Source organism: Mesoplodon densirostris, chromosome 4 (genome assembly GCF_025265405.1).
Source record: "Mesoplodon densirostris isolate mMesDen1 chromosome 4, mMesDen1 primary haplotype, whole genome shotgun sequence".
Classification (NCBI taxonomy): Eukaryota; Metazoa; Chordata; class Mammalia; order Artiodactyla; family Ziphiidae; genus Mesoplodon; species Mesoplodon densirostris.
In genome coordinates this window covers 93348977-93362614 of record NC_082664.1, presented here as the reverse complement: position 1 = coordinate 93362614, position 13638 = coordinate 93348977, and the positions used below count along the sequence as shown (strand labels likewise).

The window sequence follows — 13638 nt, the reverse complement described above, 5'->3', positions numbered from 1 at the left end:
TCTAAGTCATTTGTCAGGAATTGGATCATTAATCTTCTTTGTTGATCTCCAGGGTATATCATACATGCGAAAGGCAGCTTTAAATCTGAATTACATTTAAGAAGTTTAACATCTACTTGCCCTGAAACTGAATAACTGCGTTAAAATTATCTTTATGGGTTAGAGTTGTTTTTAAGTTATTAATCATCCTATAATTTATAATGATATGTTCTTGAACATGTTATAAACAGTTGAGGTAGCTGTGAAAAATACTTAAGCTCTTTCTAAGGATGTAGGGCTTCTTAAGTTTCAATGAACAATAAAGTTGACTCTCTATAGGCCAATGTAATTTAGAAGTTATACTGTGGATTAAGTTAGAAGTAGAGAATGTTGATACTGAAAGGGCAAAGAACTTACCTGGTTTCACCCTTTTCCGTTATGTATTAAGGAACTGTCTTGGGTGTGTTAAGCGCCCTGATTGAGGTCATCAGACAGTGCTAAAATTTACTTCTTTTTTTTTAAAATTAATTTTTATTGGAGTATAGTTGATTTACAATATTGTGTTAGTTTCTGCTGTACAGCAAAGTGAATCAGTTATACATATACATACATCCACTCTTTTTAAGATTCTTTTCCCGTAGAGGTCATTACAGAGTATTGAGTAGAGTTCCCTGTGCTATACAGTAGGTCCCTATTAGTTATCTATTTTATATATAGTAGTACGTATATGTCAATCCCAATCTCCCAATTTATCCCTCCCCCCTTCCCCCTTGGTAATCATATTTGTTTTCTGCATCTGTGATTCTATTTCCATTTTGTAAATAAGTTCATTTGTATCCTTTTTTTAGGTTCCACATGTAAGCAATATCATACGACATAAAATTTACTTCTTTTGATTCACACTCTGGTGCTTGTTGTACCATATTATATAGTCTGTTTCCCTGGATGCAAGCCATTACCTCTACTTTAATAACTCTATTTCCTAATATTTTGAAATATTTAAAATATTATGGTATAGATTTCCAGGTATTATCATACATATCTTTTATGACATTAATAAGCTCTTAAGGTTTATTGCATGTAAAGTCCACATCAACAATAGGTCATTTTTAGGCTTTCTCAGCTTACTATATTCAGTTTCAAGAGATGTAGTCAGCTTCAAGATTTAGGGCAATATACTTCCTATGGCTTGTCCCATCTGTGTTTTGTTTTCTGGAATTATGATAGCTTCCAGTTTCAACTAGAGTTGTTTTCCTGTGACACTTTCTTTCACTCAGACCAGTCAATTAACATCAGTCAGGATTGCTCAACTTCTGTCGTTGTGAACTAGATAGAAGATGCACAGAATTAATACTCAGACTGAAAGAAAAGTTATTCAAAATCCTTTTATTAGTGCTAAGAAACCAATTATAGTAGTGTGACCAATGGACCAGAAATTCAGGCTGAAAATTACTTAATCCTTTTCCACAATTTTTTTTTTCCGGCTACATATTGAAGTCAGTAGCAAGATAAAAACAGAATACTTTTGGCTAGACCTTTTTTTTTTTTCTCTTTCCCATCTCCTGTTACATTAAATTCAGATGATGGGTTTTTCCCCTTCCCTTTAATTTTTCTATGCAAAATTGATATTGGAAGAGAATGTCTTGTTAGTACTGCATTTATTCTGGCCTGGAGACTGGTTTGGGCATTGTTGCCCTGCCTTACTCTGGTAGGAAAGCAGTCGGAAAGTCCTCTGAGAATGCTTGGTGAGTGGGTCCCCTCCTTCGACTTCCTGGCTCTTCTCCAGTTCCACCACCGCACCATGGGAATGGCATGACTTTGGGCCTGGGGTGATCTCCAGGCGGTCAATAGAAGGAATTCCAGAAAATCTGACCCCCACCACAGAGAAGATCAAGAGCCCATATATGCCCTAGGAAGATGGTCAGGCCACGGTGGGGTTCTGTGCCCTTGTGAAAGTGGTTCTGGCACCCTTGCCATTACTTTGAGTGGCTTTATTTTTTATTTTTAACTTGAAATAGACTATTTTATTTTGTTTGGTGATTTACAATTTTTTTGACATTTTTATTAGAGTATAGTTGCTTTACAGTGTTGTGTTAATTTCTGCTGTACAGCAAAGTGAATCAGCTATACGTATACATATATCCCCTCTTTTTTAGATTTACTTCCCATTTAGGTCACCACAGAGCCTTGAGTAGAGTTCCCTGTGCTATACAGTAGGTTGTCTATTAGTTGTCTATTTTATACATAGCAGTGTATATATGTCAATCCCAATCTCCCAATTCATTGAATGGCTTTTTAAATGTATCTTCCTCTTGACTTAGAGAGGAAGGAACTGGGTACCTGGAAGCCCAGAATAATTTCTAAAAATTCAATCAAAAATTGGTTTCAGGGCTTCCCTGGTGGTGCAGTGGTTGAGAGTCTGCCTGCCGATGCAGGGGACACGGGTTCGTGCCCCGGTCTGGGAGGATCCCACATGCCGCGAAGCGGCTGGGCCTGTGAGCCATGGCGGCTGAGCCTGCGCGTCCAGAGCCTGTGCTCTGCAACGGGAGAGGCCACAACAGTGAGAGGCCCGCGTACCGAAAAAAAAAAAAAAAAAAAAATTAGTTTCAGCCAATTTACAGGATGCTTACCTTCATGCTGTCAGTGATGGTGAAAGCAGCTTTATGTGAGATCTTCCTTTTGCAGAATTCTCCCTTACTTCTTAAAATATCCCCCTTTTCCCAAAACTTTTTGAAAATATCATGTACCTAGTTCTATATCAACACATGCAATTTAGGTACATTTGAAATGTAAATTAGTGAGCTGAAGCGATTAAATAAAAATTATTAAATTTTCATAAATTTAAGAAGAAAAAGATTGAGATTTATAGCTGTGACTTGAGAAAAAGGGAAGCAGAGTTCATGCCCACCTTCGTTGTTGATTTTCCCAGTGACTCTGGAGTGTGCCTCCCTGGAAGAACACACGAGCCTTTTCTTTTTGAAAACCAAGTCCATATTTGCATAGGTTACTGTGGGAGGAAATTAAGAAATAAAACGTGTAATTAAAGGATTAAGTTTTATTTCTGGAAGAAGTCCCTTGGATTCCTAATTAACCACTGATATTTTGGGATTTAGATTATCACCAGCCCAGCCTTTAGCAATTACAACACTGTGTGATGCAAAGGACTTTTTAAAAATGTAACTCTTAAATCTAATCTCTCCCTACTATGTAAGCCAAAAAACCTTAAGACTTCCCTTTTCTAAAATAATGGCCTATTTATCTGATGGCTACTTGCTATCAGGGACTCTTATCCTGCCAGACACCAAGGAGAATTCCTGGGGCTACTTAACCCATTGCTATCTTGGGGCTCCATCCTCTGCAGTTTGGTGCAGGCCCTGATTCACTGTTCAAGGTCACCGGCTCCTATCCAACTGCTCAACAGAATCTCTGTGGTATAGACCCAAGAGCCCTGGGAATCAGGTAGACCTGGGCCGAATCCTGGCAATGTCCCTCATCCTCTCTGTGATCTTGGACAAGTCAGTTACCAGCTCTGAGTTACATCAACTTCCAAATGAGGAGATTGAACACGATTATATCTGGGAGTCCTTTCCAGTTCTGCAATCAGGCCTCCATCTCCACATTTCTCACTGTTTCTCAGTTGGGATCGGACAGCTGGGGCTACATGAATAAGAAACCATGCAAACTGGCATGCGTGGTGTGAGTATAAACTGGTAATAAGGCTGATGTTTTTTTCAACCTGACTTGAAGTATCAGCTTGTTTGTTTTTTAGTCACATATTTTACATTGGATTTCAGGTGTCTAATAAAGCAATAATAATAATCTCACAGGCTCGGTGGCATTTATAATTATTAGTATCACATAGTGCTTTTTAACAGCTGCCACAATTTTTAGTTGATTTTTTTCTCACTTTGTTAGTGATCTAGACAGTCAGGTTAACTGGTTTCCCCCGTCTGTCAGTCATGTCAACATCCATGATCTTGGATGGAGCTCCTGGAGAGCTGGGTGTCCCAGGGATGCCTGTCCCAGAACTGGGACCCAACTCTATCCCATCTGCCCTCCACAGTCCTTCCTCCCCTCCTGCTAGAGGAGCCCCAGGTTAGGGAAGAGGCCAAGGGATGGGAAGAATGCCTGGAGAGAGCAGATGAGTCAGAGGGACAAGAAGGAAGAAGAAGAACAAAGGACAGGGCAGCAAATCAGGAGGGAAGGGACCTACCATTTGTGTATCTTCTTAGGTCCACAGCAAGAAGCCAGTGAGGCCATGGGCATAGCTACTTCCAGCAGCTCTGTCCTGCCCCAAGGAAACAGGGGGAAGTGTTCAGAGCGCAAAAGTAGCTCTTCCCAGCCAAGTTCTACTCCCCATCAGGCTCCTCAAACGGATTTACTTTTACAGCTGGCATTTGATACAGACTGACTTACAGAAACGCTGAGAAATCCACTGATCTCAAATTCTCTCCTGTACAGGATCCCTGACATTCTTTTAAAAGGTGACAAACACAGTGTGCTAAGAGCCTGGAAAAATAATAGATTAGTATGAATGAATTTCAGAGTGTAAGTGATTTTGTGACTGAAATGCTTTATTCCAGACTTTTATTGTGAGGGACTCCCACCATGGCCTGCTCGTGAAATCAGAACTCACTTCCCTTGCTAGGAAGTGATGGGACTGAGAAGCAGGGTGGTTCAGGAAACGAGAAAGGCCCTAGACATAGAAAGGGAAAGGGTGTGTCACTGAGGAGAGGACATTGAAGGGGCCATTTAGTAAGTTCCTTCAAATTGAACAATTTGGCCTGGTACTTTTAGCTTTATCTGTGTGACAAGTAGGGATGTACACTCTACGTTGTGTTTCCTGACCTGCTGACCTTTGAAGGTGTGCACCCTAAGTGGAAACCCTGCCCCTTCCTCCTGCCCAGCCTGTGGCAGTTGAAGACTTGGGTTTAACATCACTTTATACACAAAACCTCTTTGCTCTTGTTTCAGGTTTTACATGTGCCAGTTTTCTGAAGGCCTCAGTGGAATGCAAGAGCTGTGCCTAGGCACCAGAATTATAGAAATCAGGTTCTATGATCATACCTACAGTGTGAGGGTTAGATGAGTTGACACCCATAAAGCATTTAGACAATGCCTGGCACTCAGTACATATTAATTCTTCTTCTTCTTCTTCTTCTTCTCCTCAGTAAAGGGTCCAAATCTAATGTAGCCAGCATGTGAAAGAAGATGTTTCCTCTACCCTGCCTTGTTTTTATTTTTATTTTTTTTAATTTATTTATTTTTGGCTGGGTTGGGTCTTTGTTGTTACTGGTGGGCTTTCTCTAGTTGCGGCGGGCAGGGGCTACTCTTCGTGGTGGTGCGCGTGCTTCTCATTGTGGTGGCTTCTCTTGTTGCGGAGCACGGGCTCTAGGTGCACAGGCTTCAGTAGTTGTGGCTCACAGGCTCAGTTGCTCCGCGGCATGTGGGATCTTCCCGGACCAGGGCACCAACCCCGTGTCCCCTGCATTGGCAGGCGGATTCTTAACCACTGCGCCACCAGGGAAGTCCCAGATTCTTGTTTTTAAATAACTTTTTTTTCCGATATATGCTGTCACTTAAATAACCTCTTTGGATATTGATGTCTACTAAGTGTCCTTAAAAAGGATGGCAACAGTCATTTATACAAACAAGTAGAAAAATTGTTTCTTTCAGTAGACTCTGTCTGCTCACATGATTTTTGATAGGCATCATGTGACTTAGACATTAACTTTTAGGAACGTTTCGAGAAAGGTGCATTTGTGTTAATACCTTTGTGTCATGGTTATAACCTCCTCTCTCGTTAGATGAGGTTGTCAGATCCTCTAGGCTCTTTGATATATTTGTTTGGCTTTTTGTTGGTTTTAGGTAGTAGTGTGGCTGGTAAATACAGAAGGATTGATGTAAAAGAACTGCCTTAAAATGAGCCTTGAGAGTATGGTTAGATTAAGTTCTAGACCCTTAGGCTCTGTCCTTGGCTGTTTCTCTGTCTGACTTTCACTGACTCCATAGTGACGTTTATATCTGTCGGAGTAGAATATGCACCTTTCCTTTACACAACTTCACAAGGACGATCTGTCTGGGTTAGCACTGACCCTAACATAAGCAGTGACATATTGCTTGGTTTAGCCTCTAGCCTAGCCTAGAAGAATGGGGGTTTTGCTTTTAAAAAGGTTAAACTGCATGGAAACAGTGTCACTGCTATCTTTTTGACTAACAGGGTGAACTTGAGTCAGAAGACCCTTGATCTCTATTTTGGTCCACTTAGAACTCTATTTTGTTTTACCAGTGAAGAGCAGTACTTTAACTAGAGAAGAAAAGTTCTTATTTTTAAACTACCCACACTGGCAGTCTGGCCATTGCAACGGTTCCAGGAGGCTTGGGTCAGACTGTCCCTCTCCTTAGGTCAGTGCAGAAAGCCCCACTTGTCTTAGGGAAGAGGCCACGTAGATACCTTGGGCCCTGAGTTCACTTTTAACCTAAGCAATACATTCTCAGTTTCTTCTCTCCCCACACTGGTGCCACATCTGTTGACAACTGCCAGTGTCTGATTGTGGCTCTTGAAAAGCTCTCCTTGAAGGAAATGGTCTGGTTTGTCTAAGTGACTTTGACTGCTTCCTTAAGGAGACCCAGTGGCCTCAGGCCCTGAGGACTAACCACAACTCTGACCTCAGCCGACCCCACAGGGAATTGGGGAATTGGAGTGGTTTTCAGAGTTGTACCCTTTGGGGCGAGATGACCAGACCATTATCCTTCCTCCACAATCAGTTGGTGGATATGGGCGCCTGGGAAGGTTGTAACCCCGGGTGAGGCTGCTCAGGCTGCTCAAGTGGTCCCTGAAGGAGCTGAGAACTGGAGGCCATCTCCTGACAGCACTCCCAGATCTGGGACAACAAGTCACTTCCTGACGGGGAATTTGGATGAAGCATCTCAGCATCCACCACAATTCACTCTCTGAACCCAGAGAAAACCATTGTAGTGGCAGTTTGGGAGCCCCTGAGAATACCAGGTTAGCCACGTCTTGGTCAGCAGTCAGACCACGTGGTCTCCTCTGTAGGATTTCAGTATCTGTGGAAAATCAGATCAAAAACAAATGCAGGAAGTGATGCAGAATATACAGTGGATAGAAAGGGAGCTTAACTCAATGCACAAAACATGAAGAGAAAATGGAAAACAAAATTTTAAACAAAATATTTGGAATATTAGCATGCTGTAGGGACTTGAATCAACAGTACAGTTTTAGATTTTAAAGGCAGAATTTCTTTCATTTTGCTCTGATCTTTCAAATTTGGTAAATTCCTTGGGTAAACCTGTCTTGAGAGAAGAAACACCCATTCTTTAAATTAACTATTTTATAGGCAGCTTTTATTCTCTAAAGATTGCTGTTTCTGGGAACATGATTTGACGAGTGTTACCTCTGAATTCTTGTAATGATGAACGGTTTTATACTGTGTTCTACAAATACTGAAACTATTCTTTTCATTCCAGATATTGATGAATGCAGCACTATTCCTGGAATCTGTGATGGGGGCGAATGTACAAACACAGTCAGCAGTTACTTTTGCAAATGCCCCCCTGGTTTTTACACCTCTCCCGATGGTACCAGATGCATAGGTAGGTGTAATTATAAACATCATGCACAGTTTAAATGCACAGTAAATCAGTTTCATAATAGACATCATTCTAAGGGAGACAAAATTCGTTAAGGGAGACATAATTTCTCACTTGATGTAAAATGTGCTTTTATGGAAGTCTGTTAAATAGTTGACCACCCTCTTGAAGAACAGAGGCAACTATGGTCTTGTTTTGGGATTTTTGCCTCCCATAAAGAGATGATCCAAGAGACCCTACAGAGAAACTCAGTCTAAAATTAACTTTGCAGTTATGTGACCGTCAGACCTTGAAGCCATCTTTGACTCTTCTCTCTTTTTACCCCCACCTTCAGTCATTTCCCAGGACCTATGTTAATTTAGATCTGAAATTTTGCAATAATCTTTTAATTGCTCTCCCTGCTTCCTGGCTTCCCTACAATCCATCTTGTCAGATTTATCTTCCTAAAATGGTGCTTTGATTAAATAACTCTCTTGCTCAAAACCTCTGGTAGTTTTCCATTAGGATCTGGAAATTAGTGGTTTTCAGTCTATATTCCACGGAATCTTCAGGTGCTGCAAAGCCCTCTAGGGCTGCTAGGGTTGGAGAGGGGGACAGGGCAAAGGGGGAGGCTGAGTGGAAAGGGTTCCTGCCTTCCCCTCCCCCTTCTTACACACACGCCAGGCAATTTTGCTTTTATCTGGGTGGGTGTTAGGCTTCCATCTGGGTGGGTGTTAGGCTATCCATATTTTGCTATTACAAAATATCAATTAAATAAGAGATTCTGTTGTTCAAAAATATAGATCTGACAACTGCTGGATTTAATGGTTGCTAAGAGTTCCTTCAAAGTCCAGTATTCTAGAATAAAGTTCAAGTTCAAAAATGGACAGCCCGATAGAGAAGGAGCTTCACTCTGTGACCCCTCCCAACCTTGCTGACTTAGCAGTCACTGCTTCTCACCCCCAGACAGGCCATTCACAGCAATTGCTTCATTCATGTTGCATCACTCAGAACACATTCTCCAATGCAAACCTCCTTTCACACTCTTACTCAGGTTCTCTATCTTTGAAGGTGTCCAAGATCAGCTTACCTGAAAGCAGTTTCCCCCCCAAACCTAAGGATACCTTATTAGAAATGGTTTTATAGGGAAATTCTGTGTTTCTGTATGTTTTTATCTCCCTAATTAAGTTGTAATTCTCCTTAGAGAACAGTAACTGCTATCCTTATATTCCTGGTGGCTCTCAGCACAATTCCTTGCATGTAGTAGGCACTCAGTAACCATGTGTTGACTATCAAAATAACTAATCCCTTATTAATAGGGCCAAGCTGGGGAGCCTATGGCAGAAGGCCTCAGAGGAAAGTGAAGGCTATCTTTTGATGTTTGTTTCTGGCCCATAGTTTCAAAGACATGCAGCTTCACATCCTCACCACAGGCCATGAATTTCAGACCAAAACAGAATTGCACTTGAAATTCTGAATTCCTTTTTAGTTAGTCACACATAATAAAAGCTGAGGGCAGTCTCTCCGTTGACATTTGAATAAGTACAACTCATGAGGGAAACATATCTGGACTTTTCCTTAGAAGCAATGGTCGGTGGTGCCCGGATTGCCTGATTTTCTAGAATCTATCCATAGATCTTGGAACTGCAGTGAAAGGATAGCAAGTGCAGTTCATGGAGCTCCTTTTTCTCCCCAAACTGTCCCAATTAACACATGACCTGCAGTGGATATGCCTAGCAGAAGTCCTTTCCTGGCCAGATAATAGGTAGATTTTTTTTTTTAACCTTCAAAGAGAGCCCCAAACAGCATTAAAATGATTAATCCTTTTAACACATTTACATATCAGAAAGTTGACATTTTTAAAGTTCTTTCCTTTTTACCTAATATATCCATGCTAACTTTTTACAAAAGAAGGGAACTAAGATTCCTGGGTCACCTCCTCGGTGTGAGGTATTTTATGGAAATTATCTGACTTAAGGTTCAAAACAGTACTGTAGATGGGAAGAAGCTGAGGTCTGGGAAGTTTAGATAAATAATTTGCTCCAGTTGTTTAAGCAGTTAATAAGTGAGGGAGCTGGGATTCCAACTTGGGCTGAGTCTACAGTCCGGACTCCGCCCATTGCTTCCTCCCAATGACCATCGGATGCAGTAAACGTTTGCTTGCCATACCCCTAGGCAAACACTGTTCCTCCTTCCTTGGAACTTTATGATACCCATAATTAGCAACTTACATAAAGTGATCCCAATGACATTTCTGCCTTCCCTACTGCTGATGTTTCCTGCCATGGTAAACCACAGAGACCCCCAAAATTATCCCCAGTGGCAAGAAAATATGTATAGTCTCCAACTTTTAAACAAATCCAAGGTTTGTTGGCAAGTTGGTTATTTGGCATTAGTGAATCTAACCAATAGGAAACCCCACGTGTAGATAGTGGTACGTGGTATCTTCCTTATACATCTCTTTTAACCATGATATTCAAACTGTTACCTTCTGTTACCGCATCCTGCGACTCTCAGATCTCACCAGTTCTAACACTGCCTTTGTCGTGTAAGTGCTGGTAGAATTATTGCATTTTATTTTTGGTTTTGTGATCTTCGTTTGGCACTTTATAATACTTTGTGTAAGGCTGTCTTTTCATATTAGTGTGTTCTGTCTCATCAATTCCCAGGAGTCTTAGAGATGTCTGGTACCTAGCTTGGGCCTCACAGCTCCTAGCTCCTGGTTGGCCCCAGCAATGTTAGTGATTGGTTAGGGGAGACCTGCTGACAGGCTAGTATGACCTGCAAACACCTATTGATATTTAATCCATCATATATGTGTTTTGATGTGATGTGATTTCTGGGTCCTGAGAGTAAGGCCAAGTGATTCAGAAGTGGAGGAAGGAAGAAAGTTTCTTACTCCTTTTCTGCCAGATGTCTTGGTCAGGGCAGATTTAAAATGGATGAAGGTGTCTAAGATTTCTCCAACCTTCATTTACCTCCTCTAAGTCTTACCATGCTTCTCCCTCAGCTCCCATAGATCTTCAGATTACATTAAAGCCACCCCTTACCCTCTATGCAAAGTGATCCAGCACCAGATGATTTCCTTTCCACTTCCTTTGGCACTACCATCTGATGACATGGAAGACTTCAGGCTGGCATGACCAAGGGTCAATTCCCCTGAATGGTTCCTGCTTTTCACAACTCTTCCCACTGGTTTTCTTTACAATTATAAGTTGTGTAAATGTGTGTATTCTTAACAAAAGCTCTCCTGCAAAAAAAAAAAAAAATTGTAAAATGATTCTTGTATATGCAGGTGCCATTTATAAATCAGGAACTGCCAGCAGCCCAAATGTGGCTGGTAATTCTTCCAGTCCCACCATTCACCATTTTGTTCAAGAGTCTCCAACCCACTGATTTATCATATAAGTCAGCCAGCTGGGCAGTAAAATAATATCGTAGATAATTTGCAAAATAATAGACATAAGCCCATTAAGAACTTGCTGTTGGCAGCTGTCGGTCCCAGTTTTGCTCTGAAAGATGGCCCGCACTGAAAATTGTACATACAAATTTTGGTCAAGTGTTTATACTGGGTTTTGACCACCAAATTCATTTGAAGCTGGGATATAAGCCAGTTTTGAGCATCTCTTCCCATTCTTAACGGCCTTTGGTTTCCATGCCCCACTATTAATCCTGGGGTATATGAAGTATTAGTGTCTTTAAGGCAAAGCAAATTAGGAAGCAGGAAGTTCTGTTTCTCCCCCTTCTGCATGGGGGAGGTGCCACCCATGTCTCCACAGAGCATTCTTTGTCTGCACTCCCCTCTCCAGCCATTTACCCTGGACCAGGCTGGAGTAAAACTTGTTCTGCCTCTTTGCTGAGACTATTAGTCTGACCAGAGGTGCAGGAACTGGGACCACAGAAAATTTCTGGAAAGCACACTTATACTTGCTAGTGGTTTAAAGTACTTTTTAGAAATAATCTCGTATCCTTTAAAGCTGACCCGTAATTTTCTTTTATGGTTTGTCTAGGTTCGATGTAGCCATCTTCACTCGACATTAATAATTTAAATGTTTCTAAGTCAGCCTTGACTTTTTCATTTTATTTCATTTTATTAATTTATTGCAACCTTCAAGATTTTAAGGCTTTGTGTTTTTGAGAATGATGTAGATGAAAAAAATGATAGGGATGACCCTCTCTGATCAAATGATGGTTAATATGCAGACTTACAGGAAACATGAGGACAGATCTTTGACTACAAATTCTTCACCTTACAAAAGAATTTCCCAGTTATATTCCTTCAACTGACAAGCATATTCAAAATACTAGTTACATTTCAAAACTTATTTGATAGGAACTGTACAGAAATACATTTTACTTAAAGAGAGATACACCCATAACATATGATAGTTAGATCAAGGGGTTCTGCACTTAGCTACCTACCGCCTCTAGTCCACCGCCTGACCTCAAAGGCTCATGAAGCAGTTCGGTTTCTCGTCTGTCATGGGCTCTTTCCTGGTAACCCAGAGCCGTACTTCAGTGTGTCAATGTTGCCACGACTGTCAGACATGATGTAACCCAATAAAAGTGATATATAGAAATGTCTTCCCCTGTTGCTTTGAGAAGATACTGTTCTGCCACGAAAACAAAGTTCCTTCAAGAAGTATTGTATTCTATAGCACTAAGAACTTGCAGTCGTGTACATTTTGAACTTATAAATAATTAGTGCCTTATCAAATCTGTTAGGGCCCCAGGACAAAAGGAAACCTCGATTAATGAGCAGTGGATCTGACTGCAAAATGGCTCACTCCTTTAAAAAAAAAAAAAAAATCTCACACGTCTGACTCACGGTTTCAGACTGAAAAATAAGAAAGGTCTTTTAGAGATGTAACCTACAGTGCAGACTTCATGTTGTTTTAAAATAGATTTATATCAATATTTGCCTAAAGTGGCTCACATTAAGTCGTTTGAAACCAAGGACAACACGGTCTCCCTTCAGTATAGAGACACGTCTCTATACCTGATTAACCGTCACCGCCAGTGATTTTCTTCTTCTCTCTTTTCCTATGACCTATGTGGTTGTAATCATTTGTTCCCACCTTGGGGATGGAATGTGGGACTTGGGCCAAGTGTACCAGCGCACAGGGGCAAAAGGTGTGAGATGGAGGGATTTCTGACTGAGTGCTGTTCACAAGTGGCGCTCACAGCTTACCTTCTAGGGCTGAGCGTCAGCTCATCCTGCCCGAGCCCCGCTGGGAAATGTGGAGGTGCTGGGGCAAAAGAGAGTCGTTTTACGTCTGATCTCAGTGATGTGTATGGGGGTTTCTTTGTCCTCTCAGATGTTCGCCCAGGATACTGTTACACGGCTCTGGCAAACGGGCGCTGTTCTAACCAGCTGCCGCAGTCCATCACCAAGATGCAGTGCTGCTGTGACGTCGGCCGGTGCTGGTCTCCGGGGGTCACTGTCGCCCCCGAAATGTGTCCCATCAGAGCAACGGGTAAGAGCCCTTCCATGTATCCACAGAGTATCTCTGCTCAACCCCCTGCGAGCCCAGGGGCAATGTACGTGCTGCAGATTTAGTGGAAACCTGGGTAAGTGAATAACATTCCAGAAAATAAAAGAGATGGCCTTCAGGGAAATATCCCCAGGTAATGAACAGGGGAAATACAGAGGTCCATACAAATGACACTGTTAGCAGGTACTGTAAGTACCTTGCGTACTAACACCGGGTAGCAACCTGACCAGTCAGAAGAACTGATTCCTTAGTCTCCTGTATTTCTTTAGTATCCTCAAAAGCTCAGCAGAATAAAACTCAACTCCCTCAGAGCCTTTCAGGTGAGTTATTCGGGATACACATTTCCTCCTTCCCTAACATTTGACACTCTCCTCTTCTTGGTTGCCAAGTCCTATTGATGTTTTTTTCTTTTCGATTTCTCTTCTCTGTCATATTCATTTCCACATAAAGCTCATTTTCTCTCATCTGCACTATTGCAGTAGCCTCCTAACTGGTCTTTGTGAAATCCACAGCTGCCACGTAACATTTCCCAAAGCCTAACTCATCTGAAATTCACTTTTAAAAAATTGTGTCT

The 13638-nt window shown here is 41.5% G+C and overlaps 1 protein-coding gene across 1 annotated transcript in view; it reads left to right on the top strand.

The window, feature by feature from the left end:
* The window catches only part of FBN1 (fibrillin 1), a 254966-nt gene that overhangs the window by 119288 nt on the left and 122040 nt on the right, over positions 1–13638 (top strand). Inside the window, exons 9-10 of the mRNA XM_060096792.1 lie at positions 7468–7593; positions 12888–13046. Coding sequence (XP_059952775.1) covers positions 7468–7593; positions 12888–13046 — 285 coding nt within the window. The remainder of the gene's footprint in view (positions 1–7467; positions 7594–12887; positions 13047–13638) is intronic.